Consider the following 22,234-nt stretch of genomic DNA (forward strand, 5'->3'; position numbering starts at 1 on the left):
CCAGGAGTTTGGGTAGGAATATTGCATCACGGCACCAATGGCTGACTTGAAGGGGAAGGGCGATGAGAAACTTCCAACAAGGTTGATGACCTGGAACATGCGGGGCTTGGGTGGGCCTGTGGAGAGGGCAAGGTTTTTTTTCCAGTTTGAAAGGTTTGGGGGCCAATGTGGTTCCTGCAGGAGACTCACCTGTGGGTGCGGGACCAGGTCAGGAAGGCTTGGGTGAGCCTGGTCTTTCACTCAGGGTTCGATAGTAGGGCAAGAGGAGGGGTGGTGATTTTGATCAGCAGGAAGGTTCGTTTTCAGGCAGGGAGGGGAAATGGTGGTGTTGGTGAATGTTTATGGCCCGAATTTGGGCGATGTTAAGTTTATGAAACAGTTGTTGGGTGCCATTCTATTTCGGAGGGGGCTTTTAGTTGCGTTCTGGACTCAAAGTTGGATCGCTCTGGGCCGAGATCACCGCCCCATTTGGGGATGGTGAAGGTGCTGGTCGCATTCATGGAGAAGACAGGTGAGTTCGATCCATGGCGGTGTGTAAACCCAGATGGTAAGGAGATTTTGGTTTTTTTGTCAGTGCACAAAATATACTTAAGGATTGACTTGTTTGTTATGGATAAGACCCCGTTCCCCAGTGTGCAAAATATGGAGTATTCGGTGGTGGTTCTTTCAGACCAAAAGCCGCGTTGGGTGGATTTGAAGCTGGAGGCAGGTCAGACACAGCGCACGATTGGAGGTTGTATGTGGGACTGCTGGCGGACGTTGGGTTTTGTGTAAAGGTTTCTAGGGCCTGAAAGGACAATGTAGAATGGAATGTGAATGGGATGGTCTTGCCCTCTACATCGTGAGAGGCATTAAAGGCGGTGGTCAGGGAGGAGATCACCTTGTACAAGGCACATATAGATATGGATGCAGGACAGGAGTGGCAGGGGCTAGTGGATGGGATCCTGGATGTGGATAGGGAGTATACGAATGACCCCATGCCAGAGCTTTGGGTACGTAGGAAGTAGCTGCAAATGCAATTTGACCTGCTGCCCACAGGCCGGGTGGTGTGCCAGCTATGATGTGTAAAGCGGGTAGTGTATGAGATTAGGGAGAAAGCTAGCCATCTTTGCTCATCGGTTAAGGCGGCAAGAAGCGGCCAGAGAGATCGTGCAGGTGCGGGAGCCGGGGGATGGATTGTAGTCCAAACCAGAGAAGGTTAGTGGAGTGTTTCCGCCTTCTATGAGCGGCTTTATAAGTCGGGCCAACCAGAGGATGAGCAGGGGATGGCAGACCTCCTAGAGAGTTTGGAGTTCCGCCAGGTGGGAGAGGAACTGTGGGGGCAATTGGAGGCACCAGTTGGGTTGGAGGACGTTCGCACAGCCTTGGGGAAGATGCAGACGGGGAAGGTGCTGGGGACGGATGTCTTATCGGTAGAATTCTATAAGAAGTTTGCAGATCAATTGGCCTCATTGGTACTGGGGATGTTTAAAGATTCATTGGCACGCGATTCCCTCCCAGAGATGTTGGGGCAAGCATCCATTTCCTTCCTTCTGAAGAGCGATAAGGACCCCACAGAGTGTGGTATACCGGCCGATCTCTCTACTCAATACTGATGCAAAACCTTTGGTGTTAGTTTTGGAGCCCAGTCTTCTGGAGGTTGTGGGGGAAGATCAGACAGGCTTTGTGAAGGGTAGGAATCTAGCGTCCAATGTGAGGCGGTTACTCAATGTGGTTCTCATGCAGTCAGTGGGACCGGAAGTGGAGATAATTGTATCGTTGATGCGGAAAAGGCATTTGATGGGGTTGAGTGGAGCTAACCGTTTCTAGAGAGGTTTGGGATCGATCCTGGGTTTGTTTTGTGGGTGCGGCTGCTACATGAGATACCGGCTGCTAGTGTGCGGACTAACACTATGTGTTTGGGGTCCTTTAGGCTGTATTGAGAGGGGGGGGAGACAGGGTTGTACTATGTCTCCATTATTGTTCGCGTTGCCGATCGAGCCATTGGCAATTGCCTTGAGGACTTCGGACAAGTGAAGGTGGATTTTGGTGGGGGAGTGGAGCACAGGGTGTCTTTGAATGCTGACGATCTTTTGCTGTATGTAAGGGTCGTGGGGACAGGGATGGTGGATATTAAAGAGATTCGGCTCCTTTTTGAGACTAGACATTGAGAAGAGTGAGTATTTTGTAGTTAGGCCACTGAGGCGTTGCCGAACTTGATGTTTTATTATTGGGCGGCCAATGCGGAGAAGGTGATGAATTGGTTTGGGGACCTGGAAGTCACTTGGGTGCGGATGGAGTCAGGGTCATACAAGGGGTCGTGCTAGAGGCACTGGTGATGGCATCTCAGCCGTTTGCCCCAGAAAAATATTCTTTGAATCCAGTGATCATCTCCATGTTCAAGCTATGATGACGGCTCCGCCACATTTTAAGCTGTGGGTAATATCAAGGCAGGCCCCTGACTGTAGGAACCATCTGTTCAAACCAGCAAAATTGGATGCCACATTAGGGAGTTGGAAAGGCAAGGGGTTGGAGAGGGTGAGGGACTTATATTTGGAGGATCATTTTGCTACTTGTGAGGAGCTGAAGGAGAAAGCAGGACGTGGGAGGGTGGGGTGGATATGTTCAGGTATGTGATTTGGTTCAGCGGGCTTTTTCGAAGTTTCCGAAGGCGCCGCTATCCGCTTTGCTGGATGAGCAGGTGGGAGGAGGAGCTGGAACCCATTTTTGAGGAGGAGGTGTGGAGTGAGTCCCTCCCAAGGGTGAACGCTATGTAATCCTGCACGAGGTTAAGTTTAACACAGCTCAGGGCTCACCTTTTCCAAGGCCAGAATTGTTAGACGTTTAGCTGCTATAGTATAAACAGTCTATGGTTCTGCTGCTTTTCCACAAAACACCTTTAATGTCTTCAACAGACTTTACACAAAATCTTTAACATCACATCACCTGACACAAAGGCCACCTGAAGCCCCTTTACAATTTCAGTGTCAATTATTGGATGCTTAACATAAATGAGACAACTAATTGGAATGTCTCTTAACACATTACTTAACAAGAATGAGTCGCTTTTTTCCGGGGGTTGAGGATAGGTGTGAGCGATGCTCATGGGGGCCTGCGAACCATTATCAGATGTTCTGGTGCTGGCCCAAGTTGGAGCGTTTTTGGGGGGTTTTTGTTTGACACCATATCGGCAATCCTGAATGTGGATCTGGGGCCCTGTCCATAAGTGGCGATATTTGGGGTGTCGGACCAGCTGGAATTGAGGGTGGGCGTGGGGCAATTGCTTTGGCTTTCACCTCATTACTGGTTTGGCAGCGGATTCTGTTGAGTTGGAGGCAGGCGACACCGCCCAGTGCCGCATGGTGCTGGGTAATTTGGTGGCGTCTTTGTACCTTGAGAAAGTCAAGTTCACTGTGAGGGGTCAATCGACGGGTTCTATTGTCGATGGCGGGTGTTCATATTGCACTTTTAGGATCTGGTTGCTGTTCGCTGTTAGTTGCGGAGAGATGGGGTGGGTGTTCTAGGTTTTCTTTGGAGGGGTTAGTTACAGGTATTGATAGCAGGTTACCATTTTGGGTGTTGATACATGCTGTTTTGTTTCAATTTGTATAAAATGTTTAAAGTTCAATAAAAATATATTCAACAAAAATACATCTGATTTGATACTTCACTGGTAACGTGCTGTTGCATAAATAGAGACATTTAACTCATTACCATTGCTGAACATGCAATATTTTGGGTCAATCAGTAAAATCTGATTTCCTCCTGAATTTGTGAAAACAGTCAAAATATGTTCACTGTTTTCTCACCAAAAACCGAATCTGGAGATTTGCATATTGTATCCAGGATAACGGCACCATGTTGGGGTCACTGATATATCTAAACCTATCAGGAACAAAAACATAGGGCGCGATTCTCCGCACTCCCGACGGTGCGGAGAATAGCGTGGCTCGTAAAATTTTACGGCCACGCTGTTCCGATGCCCTCCCGCTATTCTCCCCCCCCCACGCCCGACTCCCGATACGAATCGCTGCCGCCGTTTTTTTACGGCCGGCAGCGATTCTCAGCTGATGGATGGGCCGAGTTCCCAGCCCTTTACGGCTGTTTTTACGAACGGCAAACACACCTGGTCTGGCCGTTCGTAAAAACGGCCATAAACTGTCGATTTCTAAAACCATGGCACCGATTGGCACGGCAGTACCACGGCCGTGCCAAGGGTGCCATGGGCCCGCGATCGGTGGGCACCGATCGCGGGCAGCGGGCCCGATGCCCGCGCACTCTTTGTCCTTCCGCCGCCCCGCAGCGGGGCGGCTGAGGGGCATCCCGGCCCGCGCATGTGCGGGTTTCGCGCAAATGCGCGATGACGTCATCCGCGCATGCGCGGGTTGGAGTCTTCCAATCCGCGCATGCGCGGCTGACGTCATATGACGTGTCAGCCGGCGCTAACTCTGGCAAGCGGGCTTAACAAAATTCGTTAAGCCCGCGATGCCGGAGTTTACGGCGTCGGGATGCTAGCCCCGACCGGGGACCAGAATCGGTTCCCGGTCGGGAAGGGGGGGGCTGGCGTTAAACCCGCCCGGATTTGACGCCAGCCTTACGATTTCTCCCCATATGGGAGAATCGCGCCCATAGAACATCGAACATACAGTGCAGAAGGAGGCCATTTGGCCCATCGAGTCTGCGACAACCCACTTAAGCCCTCAGTTCGACCCTATCTCTGTAACCCAATAACCCCTTCTAACCTTTTTGGACACTCAGGGCAATTTAGCATGGCCAATCCACCTAACCTACACGTCTTTGGACTGTGGGAGGAAACTGGAGCACCTGGAGGAAACCACGCAGACACGGGGAGAACGTGCAGACTCCGCACAGACAGTGACCCAGTGGGAATTGAACCTGGGACCCTTGCGCTGTGAAGCCACAGTGCTATCCACTGTGCTACCATGCTGCCCAAAATTTGCTTATAAAGAATTTGCTTTTAAACAACACCCTAAAGAGAATGTAATATTTAAACAAAAGTGTGGAAAAAATATAACTTTGGTTGGAAGGAATGCAGGCTGTTGAATTTAGTTTTTATTTTAAGAGCCCCAGAATGATCTTTAGATACTGCTGTGAGGAGTATATTATTTATACAGGAGGAAATGTCAAGCTTTTATACCTAGCTAACTGCGGAGCAAAGACTGCAGTCCAGTGACATTATTGTTGTACTGATAGCTCCCTGAAGACTTAAGCAATCAATCAAAGGTTGACTCAGGTCACACACTTAATGATTGTTTCACTAGCTGCGAAATTGCAACCATTCCCCTGTGCATTATCATCAGTCGACAGTTGTCGAGGCTCATAGTACTGTCCCCAATCCTTCTTTGTCATAACGGATTGGCATTTCTGAAGTCAATAGCCTGGGCCTTGCAGTTACGCTTTGGACTGTCCGCGGTTGCCTTCTCATTGACTTTAGATTCTTGCGGGTTGTGGACACGGTTGCTAATTCAAGGATCAGCTCACCTGCCTCTTGATCGCATTTCTTCCATGAGGATTCCAATCCCCCCCTCCACCTGAGACTTATCCGCCCGAAGCCGTCGACACTTTCTGGAGGTGATGAGTCACTTAACTGCCACATAGCACCGCCATTCAGTGGTGGCGCTGTCTACTGTCAGGAGAGTGTCGGTCTTAACTGCTGCAAACAATCTTCAAAAACGTTTGCCATCCCACCTCCATAGAGATAAGAAAGTGACAATGATAAACATAGGGGCTATCTACCTGAATGGGAACAGAGTCCCATGACGCGCGCAATTAGCCGGGGCTTGGAGCGCCGAATAACACCACGCTATCGAACGGCCATTCGGGTATATTGAGGGCCTCAGCGGGGAATGCGCGGCCGAGGCTGCATTTAGTCCCGTTTTCTCTGAGGACCTCTGCTCGCCGGAACTCCACAGTGCAAGATGAGATTGGGACGCCATTTTTAGAAGGGTCTCCTGGCAACATCCGACTGCGTTGCGCTGCTTTCAGGCGTAACGCGACCGTTAGATCTCGCCCACAGATTTCTAATTTTTCCCACTTTTGAAAAGAAAATGGGCAAGGGTCAAAAAGAATCTAAGCTATTTAATATTAAATGGGAGAAGATCAGTGAATTATTTAGCTTGGCTCTCATTTTTAAAATCACTTTCTTGTCCTCTTACATTTTAACCAGGTTCAAAATAGTTTTTAAACACCAATATGCTCCTAATTTTAAGGTCAATTTTCCCCGCCACTGACTTTCTTCATTTTTTATTTACACCAAAAATAAAACTTGGAGCATGTTCCTTTGAGATTAGTTGGTTAAACTGGCAATAAAAATTGAATGGAGGAAGACTCATCAAAATGGTTTGGGTACCTGAGATGTCTTTACATCCTCCAATCTACTGATTCGCTGTAACACAGACTGCATGTTCTCCTGTAGGTGATGAAGAACTCTCGCAATCTTATCATTGAGGTTAATTGCACTCTCTCCTCGGTAGCCACTTCTCTCACTGGTCTCTGTGTCGCTGCTGGGATGGTTTCCACGTCCCCATGAATTTCCACCTTGATCCTGCTGTCGGCCTGCTGTGGTCAAGAAACACCTTTGAACAAACTTGTGTATGGCAGCGATCAAAACAAAGGACAAATGAGACACAGAATTAGAGGACGCAAGTAATTAACAAACTGGATCAGAGAATTTCCATTCTTCTTCCCTACTCAGCAGTAGAACAAAATTCTCGCAAAAAAGGTCCAACAGCCTCCAAAAATTTCCTTCAAAAGGATATCTGGCGCATAATTAGGATGAGATACAGATGGTCAGATAGTACTTGGCCCCAATAGGGAAGATGGTGGTCTACAGTTAATGTCACTGGACTAAGAATCTAGAGGCACAGGCTCATGTTCTGGATTCAGGGATCAAAATCCCATCATGGCAGCTGATGCAATTTAAATTCAATTCATAAAATCTGAATTTGAACGCTTGCCTCAGCAATGACCATTCATCATCAATTGTCAAAGATAAAACCCCATCTGATTCATGTCCTTTTGAGAAGGGAAATCTGCATTCCTTACGTGGCCTGCAACTCCAGGCACAAGGTAAAGTGGTTGACACTTAGTTGCCGTTTGAAATGGCTGAGGAAGGCACTCAGTTCATGGGCAATTAGGGATGGGCAATAAATGCTGATCATGCCAGTGACCTGCATACCATTAAAGAATGCTGCCAACATGGAAAAATCATCAGTGAAAGTAGTTGCCAGGGTTAAATGACAATGTTATAAATGTATTGTGGTGCTTTCCACCCCACTATCTGTGGTGGTCAAAGGGCAATTTTGCATATTGTGTGGAGACATGTGTAGAACTGGTTGCAAATTATTTGCAGAAGGAGCAAGTAGGGGTCAACCAACCAATTTTCTCACATTCTGATGCTCGTATAACTGCGGCAGTGTAGTGGTTATGGTATTGAACTAACAATCCAATGTTTGAGTTCAAATTCCATCATGACAAACTATGAGAGTAAACTATAAAGTGGTCTGGCACCATAATCTGGCCATAAAAACCCCTAGTCGCCACATTCCGGCGCCTGTTCGGGTACACAGAGGGAGAACTTAGAATGTCCACATTACCTAATAGCACATTTTCTGGACTTGTGGGAGGAAACCGGAGCACCCAGAGGAAACCCACGCAGACATGGGAGGAACGTGCAGACTCCACACAGACAGTGACCCATGCCAGGGATCGAACCTGGGACCCTGGTGCTGTGAAGCCATAGTGCTAACCACCATGCTACCACGTTGCCCACAAGGGCAGGTATAACAGAAATGTACCTTCAGTGAGATCTGAGTTGACTAGGTCAACTTGTACCTTAATCTGCCATCCACAGCTCCCTGTATAATTCTATTCCGTCTTCTCGTCTTCTTAAACTGGGCTCTTCACAGTTATACGCAGACTATCAGCTCAACCACGGACTACTGTTCACCATTTTTCTGCAACCACCATGCAGGAAACCCTTCATTTATTGACACTGCTGCTCCCAACCTGAAAGTTTTTTCAAAACTTAAACCCTCTATTTTACACTTCCGAATATTCTTTTGTGTGCAGTGAACCTGCCATTTTAAGTATTTCTCGCAGCAACTGGTCTCAACTTCTGATGGGTCAGTTGGAGTGACAGATATAGCTCGCAAAGTGATAACATTCCAACACAAAAGCAAAATCCTGCAGATATTGGACATCTGAAAAAAAATCAGAAAATGCTGGAAATACTCAGCAAATCGTGCAGCATCTGCAGGGAGAACCAAGAGAGGTTCCAGATACAGGTGCTGCCTGAGCTGCCGGGTATTTCCAGCATTTTCTGTATTTATTATAGTAGCCATGTTATTGGATTAGCAAACTAGATTAATAACCTGGAGGCATGATTCAAATCCGACCATGGTTTTAATTGGCTTGTTGATTTTTACGGTTTTGGGGTTCATGCCGAAATTTGCCAGAGATCCTGAGACGAGCCCTCATTTAGCAGGGAAGGTTCAAGGATCCGCATTGTCTACCCCTCTTCCTATTTGTTAGGCTAGTACAATAGTCAGCCAATTGCAATAACAATCTGGCTGGTAGGCTCGAAACAGGAGACAGGAGCTGTTAGGGTCAAAGTGGAACAAATAGGTGTAGCGTCAATTCAATTCATTTTAGGGACTGATCTTAATTACAAAGGCAGCACTAAAATAACAGTCTAACTTTAACAAGTCTTAACAATAGTTGGTGCATAAAATAGAAACTGCCATTTTGGGAATGAGCTTCAAGAGCCCCACAGCTTATTTGTGAAAAATGCTTCCTAATTTCTCTCCCCAAAGGCCCTGCTCTAGTTTTCACATTGTGCTGCATTGTTGCAGATTCCCCACCAGATAAAGTAGTTTCTCTGACTGGAATCTTGCCAAAAATTGCCCTCAAGGGTTTGAGGAAAACAAAGGTGGTTTTAAGGGATTGATATTTGTATGGGGTAGCATTATAGAATCATAGACGTTACAGTGCAGAGGGAGGCCATTCGGACCATCAAGTCTGCACCGGCCCTTGGAAAGAGTACTCTACCTAAGCTTACGCCTCCACCCTATGCCAGTAACCCAGTAACCCAACCTAAGCTTTTTGGACATGAAGGGCAATTTATTATGGCCAATCCACTTAACCTGCACGTCTTTAGACTGTGGGAGGAAACCGGAGCACCCGGAGGAAACCCACGCAGACAAGGGGAGAACCTGCAGACTTTGCACAGACAATGACCCAAGCTGGGAATCAAACCTGGGACCCTGGAGCTGTGAAACAACTGTGTTAACCACTGTGCTACCATGCTGCCCAATTAGAAATTTTAAGTGGGTTTAATTGAACGTTTCTGTGCCTGGAAAGATAAAATTATAGGACGGGAACCTAAAATGCCTGATTGGGACAGGATATGGGGAAGGGGCTCCTGCTCAGAGTCACCTCCTCCCCACCCCCTACGCTTGCTGCCAACAGCCCTGTGTCGTCTCCCCATGGCACCCACCCAGGGAGAGCCCCCCACCCCCTCATTACCTACCTGCAGCCTGGGTCCCTGCAGGATCCTGGGAGTCTGGTGTCTGTCCTATCGGCAGTAGCCACAGCCTTCCCAGTGGCGCTGTTGAGCACAGGAGCTGCTGGTCTCGGATTGCCTGGCAGATCTCAGCAGGCAAAACTTCCGCCCCAGGGGTTTGGTTCCAGGGGAAGGCCCACTGCTGGCCTAGCCACTGCCCGATTGGCATGTGGTTTGGTGGGCTGTCCCAAAAATTGAGTTTTTTGCCGACTCTTGAGCCAGCAGGCAAGACCCCCCCCCCCCCCACAAACCATTCCAGCATGGTTATTATTTTCACGAAACAGCACTGCACCCTGTGCCAAGGTTTGTTTGGACTTCTAAGGACAATGTAACCAAAACTGAACACACTCCTCCAGATGGAGTCTGACCAGGGTTCTCGACAACTGCAACATAACTTTCTCCCCTTTGCATGTCAGGCCCCTTCAGATAAAGACCAGCTTTTCGTCAGCCTCTTAGATTGCTTTTTATATCTATCCACTTCTTCTCCAAAATCCCTTTGTTTCTCTGCAGCACTTAGTTTCTCACTTAACGGAAAATACCCCGGTTTATCTTTTGGTTCATTCTGGTGAACCTGCGCTGCGCACCCTCTCAAGTCTGATGCATCCTTCGCGGGGAGCAGCATAAAAATAACACTGTTCTCCAGATTGGGGGGGCGTCGGGCCACAGTTCGATACAATGAAAGTGTCACATCCTCACCTTTGACTTCCACTCCCCAGCAGGGAAAGCCGGAAATTCCCTGAGTCATCTTGATTGCTTTCTGTACCTTTCGCGCTCGGGCCACCCAAATCTTTTTGCACCCTCTCAGCTCCTGATCCAACACCATTCAGAAAATATTTCAAGTTGTAAATTAGATAAAGAGAGTTATCCTTCAGTTCACTCCTGCTATACCTGACTTGGGAGAATGTGACACCCATGCAAGGTGAAAATGTGCTCTATCTCCCACTATTAAATATCCGCAACATAGCGAGTGGAGCTTTCCAGCCTTGGCTTTAAAAATGTGCATCTTAAAAATTATTTTTCTCACTACCAATTTTTCTGAAGGCATCAATTTATAACGGAAACAGTTCCTCTACTTTCTACTCTACTCTACTCTACTTTCTCAGAAGACTAAGGAAATTTGGCATGTCAGCTACGACCCTCACCAACTGCTACAGATGCACCGTAGAAAGCATTCTTTCTGGTTGTTTCACAGCTTGGTATGGAGCCTGCTCTGCCCAAGACCGCAGGAAACTACAAAATGTTGTGAATGTAGCCCAGTCCATCACGCAAACCAGACTCCCATCCATTGACTCTGTCTACAATTCCCGCTGCCTCAGAAAGGCAGCCAGCATAATTAAGGGCCCCACGCACCCCGGACATACTCTCTTCCACCTTCTTCCGTCAGGAAAAAGATACCAAAGTTTGAGGTCACGCACCAACCGACTCAAGAACAGCTTCTTCCCTACTGCCATCAGACTTTTGAATGGACCTGTCTCGTATTAAGTTGATCTTTTCTCTACACCTTGCTATAACTGTAACATTATATTCTGCAGTCTCTCCTTCCTTCCCTATATACAGCATGCATTGTTTGTACAGCATGCAAGAAACAATATTTTTCACTGTGTACTAATACATGTGACAATAATAAATCAAAACAAATCAAGTTGCCCTCTGGTGCTTTGTCCAAGTGCCAATCCATCATGTGTAAGCACAGACAATAAGAACTAAAAGTTTGTGCCGAGCTGCAATGATCCTGACAGGGTGTAACTTTTAGCTACACCTGGAGCGACTCTAATTCCATTCAGAGTCCATTCTGCTGTTAACTGGTTCACTGACCTCAGTTGGGGGAGGGGGTGGAGAAGGACAATCCTGTCACAACATTAGGATAGTGTTCTGCATCTATTCCGGCCAAAGATAATCAGAATAGACATGCTTCAGTAAATTCACTATTGCAGTTCTGTAATCGGCGTTTTAAATGTTTATGGGTACCATTTCTTTCAAGATTGGATTTTGGCGCAGCACGGAGGTGTTAGTATTACAGAACCAGAGGGTTTACAGGCAACGCCAGTATTCCTCTTCTGACAAGTTCCATTTTCAACGGAAGACGACCAAAATAGTGAGAGAGAGTTCCATCCCAAATTCCTAGTTGGCACTTGATCACCTCTTCACAATTATAATAATCTTTATCAGTGTCACAAGTAGGCTTACATTAACACTGCAGTGAAGTTACTGTGAATATCCCCTAGTCGCCACACTATGGCGCCTGTTCGGGTACACTGAGGGAGAATTCAGAATGTCCAATTTACCTAACAAGCACGACTTTCGGGACATTGCACCGCCTTCTCCCCAAAGATCTGTAAATTTGGGGGATTTAAGTGTCAAGAGGCTAGTTGAGCATGGGAACATCTCAATCAAGTTGATCTTTGCCTACCATTATGGACATAAAGTTTTCAGGAAAGGCCATGATTTCACCATCATTGGTTATCTTCCCCATGTCAGGGTGTTAAACCTAACTGTGGAGCTCCGAACCCAGGGGTGTCCCAAATTGTAGATTGTGACCTTCAGTGGGGTCACAGGAGGGCAGTTGGGTGTGCGAGCTCCCCCTCCTCTGAGGCAGCACTGATATATGTGGAGTGAACACTCGGGATTGACACTGCTGGCTCAGAGACCCCACATGTGTGTGCACTATTTTTTTAAATCTTCCTGTTGTTTGGTAGATGAAGCCTAATTGAATGGACTCCCAAGGTCCCAACACTGCCTGAATCAGATCCTGCAAAACTATTACTCTGCCATTTACCCCACCGTGTTCTCACAACTCTTCTTCTCCCTCCTCCATCCCTGTTTGCTCTTGTTCCGAGGTCATGTTAATCTTAAAGCATCAAATGAGGTCCCAGTGTGGGGAGAGGGTGGGGGGGGTGTTTGGGAAGCACCACCCTAACCCTTTCCTTGAGAATAATCAGTGAACTCCTCACGAACCAAGGAATGGCCCTGGGACTTACTTGGTTTCTTAAGAATAAGGATCCCCTGGGTTAACGGGCTGTGTATGAAGGTTAAGTGTAGCATTTCAAACGCACAGTGCAGTATATACAACCAAAGTCCTTTCTTTCGTGCATGACTGCCTCTTCGCAGTGAAAATTCCTGAAAGCAATTGCAACATATTGGCCTTCAGCCAGTCCTTTGAACAGAAAATCTCGAATGTTATAATGCAGAATTAGAGAACTTTATCAACTTCGAGAATTCTCCATTCACAATGTTGTCCAACGAAACTAAAATGCTGTATTCTTGAAAATATTTTGTTGCATTGGTTATCAAATGAAGCGGCTTCATCTTTTTTAAAAAAGCCAAGGACTCATTGCGAAACGATTTGCCCATCTGTAACAGGTGGTCTGTATCAGTAATCAGAAGCAGCTGCAATGTGTCTTCCACATCAGGGAAACCCAGTCAAGTGTTAGAAGAATAGAACCATGGGGCTGAAGCAATTCCCCCCAAAATTCTGATTCCAATGACACCTCTGATTTCAGTGCTGCAAATCATCACAAATTCACACGGAGAATTAATATCAATAGGCAGTGCCTGAGAAGAAATCAGATGATACAATCATAGAATCGTCAACAGCACAAAAGGTGTCCCGCCGAGTCCATACTGGCTCCGTGTAGAGCAATTCAGAGAGTCCCACTCTCCTGCTCTATGCCGTAGCCTTGTAAGTTTATTTCCTTCAAGTGTCCAGCCTGTTTCGTTTTGAAATCACTGACTGCTTCTACTTCCACCACCCTGGTCGGCAGCGAGTTTCAAATCACTGTCACTCGTGTAAAAAAGGTTCTTCCCCACACTCGTCCTGCATCTCTTGTTTCCGTTTCCACTATCCTTGGGGCAGAATTCTACTCTTCCCCCAAGGCGGGTCCTGAGGCCGGGGAGAGTGGGTAGCGTGAATTGAATGGACAGGATTCCCCACGGGAACCTTCCCGTCCAAATCCAGACGCAATTTCATACTGAAAAATGAAATGAAATGAAAATCGCTCATCGTCACAAGTAGGTTTCAAATGAAGTTACTGTGAAAAGCCCCGAGTCGCCACATTCCGGTGCCTGTTCGGGGAGGCTGGTACGGGAATTGAACCGTGCTGCTGGCCTGCCCTGGTCGGCTTTAAAAGCCAGCTCTTTAGCCCTATGCTAAACCAGCCCACACTTGGCCACTTAAGGGTGTTTTGTTCCTGACTCACCCCTGAATAGTGGCAGTCATCTTGTGGGATCTGTAATATCCCACACGGAACCTACAGAGTGGGAATGCCTGTCTTCCCTGTGCTCCTTGCGGAGTATGAGCTTCCCCGATAGGGCCCGGGTATCTCAATTAACTCATGTATATAAGGTAGGTCAGCAAAGCACCCACCGCAGAAGGAACCCGGTAGGGATTTACGGGTAGTGTACATGTAGTTTTTGTAAATAAAACTGCTTCTTATTTTACCCGGTGTGCTCCCCGTGTCCTTATTAAAGGATCCCAATGGGATCAGTAAACATGAGCTGCACTTCCTTTTATCTGCCGCTAGCACACAACTCCAGCATGGCGTCTGAAGGGGAGCGTTATGTAAATTGTCTGCTGTGAGCTTCCCTCTAATCAGCATGAGGGAAGCACAGTGTGATGGCGTGGGGCCTGCAAGGAAGAAGCTATTTCTCTGGCACATCAGTAAACATTACCCTTAATTTAAGTGCCCTTGCAGCAATTCACAAATGGAAAGCTGAACTGTGGTATAAAATTGCGACTCTTATTGCCTCAATGTGTTTCGTTGCCAGCTCAGGCTAACCTGCTGCAGAGCGAACTCTCTGAACTCTGCCGGCAAATCCAAGCTGCAGCAGCTTCTGCTGACTGCGTGCTTTTCAATTTATTTTTCATCCTCAAGTGCAACGTTCAATAGGACAATCCTAATATTGTAGGGACTGGCACAATTGATGACATAAAAAAAAAAATTGTGTCACCGCCGTCGCATTGTTGTGTCCTTCTCCCAGGTCAATTTAATGCATGAGAGTAATCCCTTCATCCACCAACAAGCAATTCTCTGCTGCCATAATGGAGGTTTCAATAAGAATAGGCCAAGCCTTGTTTAATGAACCATTTCACAATTACTTGATCGTTCTGTGACCTTCGCCATCACAACACAAGCAGGAAATAAAAACAATAAAACAGGAGCGCAAGGTACGAGGCCTGTGCCTCTAAATAGGGGACAGAGCGTTTGTCCCGTCTGCTATCGGGATGCCACAAGTCACAGAATACTCGAGTAATTGTGGTACTGTTGAGTGGATTTTTCTCCACAGAGCACAGTTTCACCGATAGATTACAAACAAGCAGGCCAGGTTTCACCAAATGCCAAAGGTCACTAAAGACTGAAGCAACGATATGGAACCAATTTTCAATGCAATGTATCATTACATTCCTTCCGACTGCCCCTTAAGATGTGTTTAAGGCTGCAGTGCACAAAGACCTGTGCTGACCATGCTGATTCCTGACACGTGGGCCACATGCAGCTAACTGCACTTGACCTTCAGCTGCCGTTCCTTCTCCCTCAGGACAGCGGCAGCACGGTAGCATGGTGGTTAGCATAAATGCTTCACAGCTCCAGGGTCCCAGGTTCGATTCCCGGCTGGGTCACTGTCTGTGTGGAGTCTGCACGTCCTCCCCGTGTGTGCGTGGGTTTCCTCCGGGTGCTCCGGTTTCCTCCCACAGTCCAAAGATGTGCGGGTTAGGTGGATTGGCCATGCTAAATTGCCCGTAGTGTCCTAAAATGTAAGGTTAAGGGGGGGTTGTTGGGTTACGGGTATAGGGTGGATATGTGGGTTTGAGTAGGGTGATCATGGCTCGGCACAACATCGAGGGCCGAAGGGCCTGTTCTGTGCTGTAATGTTCTATGTTCTTCAGTGGGCAGCGATTTCCGACAGGAAACAGATCCACAGGCACTAGATGACCTCTAATGCTTTATCCAAGCGTCCATCCCTCATTCATAAGCGTAGAGAATAAAGGAAAGAATGTTCTGCCGAGCTGCAATGGTGCTAGATACCTAGGAGAGTGTGATTTGCAGCCACCAGTCTGGGAGTAACCCTAATTCAACCCCAAACCCCTGGTTTTGGGCACTTGAACCAGCCTGCTGTTGCTGGACGCACCCTCTTCACTGAATGAATCCAATCTGAGTTTGGCCTCCCTGTTGTAGAGGAGAAAGCATTGTGAGCAGTGAATACAGTGCAGCACATTCAAAGATGTAAAAGTGCGTCGCTCATTCATCTGAAAGGACTATTTTGGTCAACGGACAGTAGGAAGCGAGGAGATAAAAGGGCAGGTGTCGCATCTCCTTGTGCTTGCCCGAGACGGTGTGGCAGGAAGGGGAGGGCGCATTGGGGACGACTGAGGAGTACCCTGGAGGGAGCTATCCTTTCAGAGTACTACAAGGAAGGGGGAAAAGATGTGTTTTATGGTGTTAGAAATGGCAGAGGATAGATCAGGAGGCTGCCGGGGTGGAAGGAGAGGGTGGGAGGAGCCCTATTGTGGTTTTGGATGGGAAGGGGAGGGGAGTGATGGGATGAGAGGCCAAATGGCAAAAAAGGAACCAGATAAGCAAGGTTGGGAGGAATCCTCAGTCGAAGTTGAAGGAAGACATAGCACAGAACAAATATCACGGGGAAGGAGAAACGGGACAAATGGAAAATGAATCCTTTCAGTTAGCGCAAAAATGCGAACACGCCCCATTTCATCACCTCCTACATACCATGCAGCCCCCTTTTCTGGTGGCCAGGGCATGCACCTTTTCCCTCGGTTAACCATTCAGATCCAGATAGTGGACTTGTAAATGTTGTCTTTCTCTTCTCACAACATCCCCCATCCAGCGCCGTCCCTCCACCGCCATTAGCTGCCCGTGCTTGTGTCACTTGATTCTGAGCTAAGTCACCGCATGCGGACTGGTAAACACCCATGGAACCATCGACACTGCAGAACAATGCCGTGGGCTCAGTGTCTTGTAAAATGGTAATAAATGCAGTCAAGGTAGCTCGGAGAGTCTGAAGAACAGTTATATGGACTCAAAACGTTCACTCTCTTTTTTCTCCACAGATGCTGCTGGACATGCTGAGTTTTCTCAGAATTTTCTGATTTTATTGCAGATTCCTGGAATCCACCGTATTTTGCTGTTCATTATAGCTGTGAGGGATATTGGTTAACGGCCCCTCCTCAGAAATGCTGATTGGGAAATCGAGGAAGGGTAGGGAACGGTTGAAGCTACACCTGCTCTCCTCTACTGGCATCTTGAATATCTCTGATTTCAGTCACTCCCCCATTGGGCGCTGGACCTTCAGCTGCCAAGATCCTTCCCTAAACCTCTCTGCCTCTCGCTTTCTTTCTTTAAGATGCTGTTTTAAAATTGCCTTCTTAGCTCCCAATATCTCCTCGTGTGGCCTGGTGTCAAATTTTGTTTGATAAGGCTCCCAGTGAATGCTTTGGCACATTTACAAGACGAAAGGCATGATATAAGTACAAGTTGCTGTTAACCTATGGTCCAGGCCACAAGGCTATTTTGCTGTAACGTTCCCAGTTGGTGCTGCCATGCCAGCAGGTCAGGGAAGTGGGATCGAACTTGAATGGAGAATCAGGTAAGCAGAACATCAAAGGGACAGACCGATTCTGCTGGACACATCAGGCATATATGACAAACCCAAACTCATATCAATTCCAACAGTTATCATTACAAATCCCTTTACTGCACAAAAAAGCTAACACACGCCTTTCATCGCCTCCTACATACCATGCAGCCCCCCTGTGTGGTGGCCAGGGCATGTACCTTTTCCCTCAGTTAACCATTCAGATCCAGATAGTGGACTTGTAAATGTTGTCTTTCTCTTCTCACAACATCCCCCATCCAGCGCCATCCCTCCACCGCCATTAGCTGCCCGTGCTTGTGTCACTTGATTCTGAGGTAAGTCACCGCATGCGGACCGGTAAACATTCGGTCTACCCGTGGAACCATCGACGCTGCAGAACAATGCCGTGGGCTCAGTGTCTTGTAAACTGAACAGGTCCAGGGAACACTGCCCAACAGATCTACTGCTCTGAACTGCTGAAATCTGGAAGACATAAAGCAAGGGAGGATTATCATCAGACCAGCTTCTTGTGATTAACTTTTGGGATCTGGAAAGAACTTCACAGCAATCTCTCACTTTGAAGTATCAGCTATGTTTATTTAGCTTCATCAGGGGACTAAATGAACTGGAGAGATGCCATAATTGTACAAATTATACTTTTATACTTGGCCTACTGGGGTTGACAGTCTGAATGCCCTTTATATAACTCCCTTTCCTTTTTACATTTACCAGCACGCAATTAGATTCCCTGAACTATGGCCTACCTGAGGGGGGAAATATAGGAATATTGGGTGGGTGAATGAGAATGGCGTGCGATAACCCGCCCGAATGTGACACTAAATTATATCAATCAGCCCATTTCCCCCCCACCCTTCTTCGTTCATAGCATGGGGACGCTGCTGGCAAGGCCAGTATTTGTTGTCCATCCCTAATTGCCCTTGTGCTGAGTGGCTTCCTCGGTTATATCACAAAAATATCAGAGTATCAACCGCATTGCTGTGGGTCTAGAGCACATAGGCCAGGCCGGATAAGGACGGCAGATTTGCTTCCCCAGAGGGATATTCGTGAACCAGATGTGTTTTTACAACAATCGATGAGAGTTTCACAGTCACCATTACTGAAACTAGCTTTACATTCCAGATTTTGTTCGTTGAATTATAAATTCCACCAGCTGCCGTAGTGGGATTTGAACCCGAGGCCCCCAGAACATTAGCCAGGGTCTCTGGATAACTAGTCCAGTGACATTGCACTACGCCACTGTCTGTGTATCACAGTTACCCATCCACTTCCCATATTCCATTAACCCCTTTTCCTCCACTGTCTAGCCAGTCTCATCTTGAATGTTGACATTCTGCCTCAACTCCTAAACTTGGGAGTGAATTCCAGTCTGAGCAAGAGAGAGAGAGAGAGGATGAGACAGGACAAGTTGAGGATGAGAGACATTAAAAGAATTGATTAAGAGGGGCACATTAATAAGAAAGCATTTGTTTGGTCTGTTTTGTGGTGTGGTTTGTCTGGGCGTTAGTGTATCAGTGTCACAGAGATGTCCACCCTTGTGTCTAGGCCCAGATCTCCAAACCTGCCTTTCCACCTGAAACTAGAATAAGCTGGTTGTTGCATTACAGGGACTGAAACTTTCAGCTTCACTCAGAATAAAAATGTGGCAGAAGATAAAACAATGGAAAAGTGTAAACGGGCATTCGAATGGTCAGTGCTCATTTTACACGTGTTGAAAGTTAAAACTCAGTCCGTTGGTTTCATTATTCTCCACGCCAACATAGAACAGTACAGCACAGAACAGGCCCTTCGGCCCTCGATGTTGTGCCGAGCAATGATCACCCTACTCAAACCCACGTATCCACCCTATACCCGTAACCCAACAACCCCCCCCTTAACCTTACTTTTTAGGACACTACGGGGCAATTTAGCATGGCCAATCCACTTAACCCGCACATCTTTGGACTGTGGGAGGAAACCGGAGCACCCGGAGGAAACCCACGCACACACGGGGAGGACGTGCAGACTCCGCACAGACAGTGACCCAGCCGGGAGTCGAACCTGGGACCCTGGAGCTGTGAAGCATTTATGCTAACCACCATGCTACCGTGCTGCCCTTAACAATCTCAATCATTCCACACACCCCCACCCCCATCCGCCAATCAGTCTTCCCACCGAACAGATCTCTCTCCCCACTTGCCAAAGCAGGTTCGCTTAATTCTCAATTGTATAATCAAATGTTTGGGAACCCAGCTTGCATGGATGAAACTTGGCTTCGAGGTGGATATGAGAACAGTACGGTTGGTTTAAAATTCAGGTAATTTTTTGGGGAGGGGCAGGTGGAAAATCCAGAGTTTTACACTGGCGATTTATTGGCAATTGTTTGCCTCCCCCGGAGAAAGTGAATGGGACGGTTATTATAGGGCAGGCTTTATGTAGCATAGGGAAGGAATGGGCTTGTTGGTTTGGACAATTGGGAGATGTGTTCAACTACAGCAAATTGCTCCCTCTAGTGACCACTGAGGGGATATTCCCTAGGAAGGTGCTGGAAATTAAACTAAAATGACAGATTCTGACTGTGTTGGAATGAGGCCTTTAAAACAGAAATCAAATCTTCCGTTTCAGTCGTTGTCAGAGAGCTCTTCAGAGAAGCCGGTGTTACAATTCTCCTCGACAACCTTATCTAGATGACAATGGTGGTGTCCCGGTCTCGTCGCTGGACCAGGAATGCAGGGAGCCCGGCTAATGCTCTGAGGACACAGGTTCAAATCCCACTACGGCAGCTGGGGGAAATTGAAGTTCAATTAATAAAATCCGGGATGTAAAGCTAGTCTCAGTAACGGTGACCAGAAAACTATCTTAGATTGTTATAAAAACCCATCTGGTTCACTAATCTCCTCCCTTTAAGGAAGGATCTCTGATCTGGCCTACGTATGGTGGATGACTCTTAACTGCCCACTGAAAAGGTCGAGCAAACCACTCAGTTCAAGGTGAAATAGGGATGGGCAACACATGCTGGCCTTGCCAGCTACGCCCACAATCCCAGGGAAGAACTTGAAAAAATCATTACCGGTTAAATCACATCTTGCTGAAGAGATGGGAGCTTCATGTAATGAAATGGGATATGGGAGTGGTGGCACAGTGGTTAAGTGATGGACTCGTAATCAGGGGGCATGAGTTCAGATTCCACCACAAAAGCAGTAGGGAAACTTAAATTCATTTTTTTTACAACAAAAGCTATCATCAGTGATGTGACCATCAATTCACGAGACACGTGATAGGAAGTGAACAGTGGTTTTAATAGTCTTACAACTGAGCCTGCCTGCGACGAGATGAACTGGCAGCAGGCTCACAACTGCAGATCTTTATACTTCCAGTTAGTGGGAGGAGCCATGGGCGGAGCCAAGGGTGGAGCCCAGTACAAACTCCTGATCTCCCCCTATGGGCAGAGCCGCGCAACTGCTCGTATACCGAGCTTACAGAGACGCAACACATACAATACAACACAGTGTGAATTACTAGGATTGTGATTCACCACAATCAGTAAGACTGGTTGTAAAAACCCACCTGGTTCATCAACGACCTTGAGGGAAGATTATCAGCCGTCCTTACCCGGTCTGGCCTGTGAAGTTACACCAGACCCACAACAACGAGGTTTACGTTTAAGGGCCCTCGGAAATGGCCGAGCAAGGCCAGCTGTTAACCAGGCGGCTCGTCACCACGTTTGCAGGGGCAATTAGGACTGAGCACGTAAAGCTGCCCACGTCACAGACCTTTACATTCAATGAATTAATTTTGTCTAGCTCCCCCAACAATGCGGCTCCAAACTATTTGGTCGCTTCCAAAATCAGCACGAGTGGGACATAGGGTGGGATTTTCCAGCTCTCCCTGCCAGCAGCCGCAGGAGGGGGTGGGACAAGCCGAGCTCAGACTTCGGAGGGACCGGAAGATCCCAAAGGCGAGCATTCCATCACAGGAAAACCCGTCAACGGTGGGGGTGGGGCAGTCTAGAATATTCCAGCCTCGCTCTCCGATGTCCTCGGCCTTCAAGGAAGCAAACCTGGGATGGGATTCTTTGGATCCCCAGCCGTGTGTTTCTTGGCAACGGGAGAAGGCACACCGTTTGCTGGCGGCGGGATACTCCGCTGCCATCGCTGTCAATGGGATGTCCCATTGACGTCATTCAACGCCGCCAGGATACCCCTGGGCAGGGGGTGCGACGCTAAGGAGACCAGAGAATCTGCCCGCCAGCGAACCGCTGGAGAATCCTGGCCCTGGTTGAAATAGGAAACAAACTAGGGGCTTTTCACAGTAACTTCATTGAAGCCTACTTGTGACAAGAAGCGGTTATTATTATTATTGCAGAGGAAAATCTGTTACACGAGGGTATCTGTAATGTTCACCCCCATCATGCTGTGTACCCCTCCCCACCCCCATCATGCTGTGTACCCCTCCCCACCCCCCATCATGCTGTGTACCCCTCCCCACCCCCCATCATGCTGTGTACCCCTCCCCACCCCCATCATGCTGTGTACCCCCCCACCCCCATCATGCTGTGTACCCCCTCCCCACCTCCCATCATGATGTGCACCCCCTCCCCACCCCCATCATGCTGTGTACCCCCTCCCCACCCCTCCATCATGCTGTGTACCCCCTCCCCACCTCCCATCATGCTGTGCACCCCCTCCCCACCCCCCATCATGCTGTGTACCCCCTCCCCACCCCCCATCATGCTGTGTACCCCCTCCCCACCCCCATCATGTTGTGTACCCCCTCCCAACCCCATCATGCTGTGCACCCCCTCCCCACCCCCATCATGCTGTGTACCCCCTCCCCACCCCCATCATGCTGCGCACCCTCTCCCCACCCCCCATCATGCTGTGTACCCCCTCCCCACCCCCCATCATGCTGTGTACCCCCTCCCCACCCCCCATCATGCTGTGCACTCCCATCCCCCATTATTATCCCCCCCTTATTATCAACACATTTCTGATCATGTAACACAATAGCCCAGGAAGGAACTAATTCCAGTTTGTCGGGAATTATAGGATGTACAAGGAAGACACCAATCCCTGGTTCCGGACA

General features: G+C 48.0%; 1 protein-coding gene across 1 annotated transcript in view; it reads right to left on the minus strand.

Moving 5' to 3' along the window:
- LOC119954509 (acyl-CoA-binding domain-containing protein 5-like) overlaps positions 1-22,234 on the minus strand; it is a 126,113-nt gene that overhangs the window by 45,235 nt on the left and 58,644 nt on the right. Inside the window, 3 exon segments of the mRNA XM_038779800.1 lie at positions 6,350-6,558; positions 16,324-16,596; positions 17,317-17,635. Of these exon segments, the coding sequence (XP_038635728.1) occupies positions 6,350-6,558; positions 16,324-16,596; positions 17,317-17,635 (801 nt within the window).

The sequence above is a fragment of the Scyliorhinus canicula genome, chromosome 19 (assembly GCF_902713615.1).
Source record: "Scyliorhinus canicula chromosome 19, sScyCan1.1, whole genome shotgun sequence".
Lineage (NCBI taxonomy): Eukaryota > Metazoa > Chordata > Chondrichthyes > Carcharhiniformes > Scyliorhinidae > Scyliorhinus > Scyliorhinus canicula.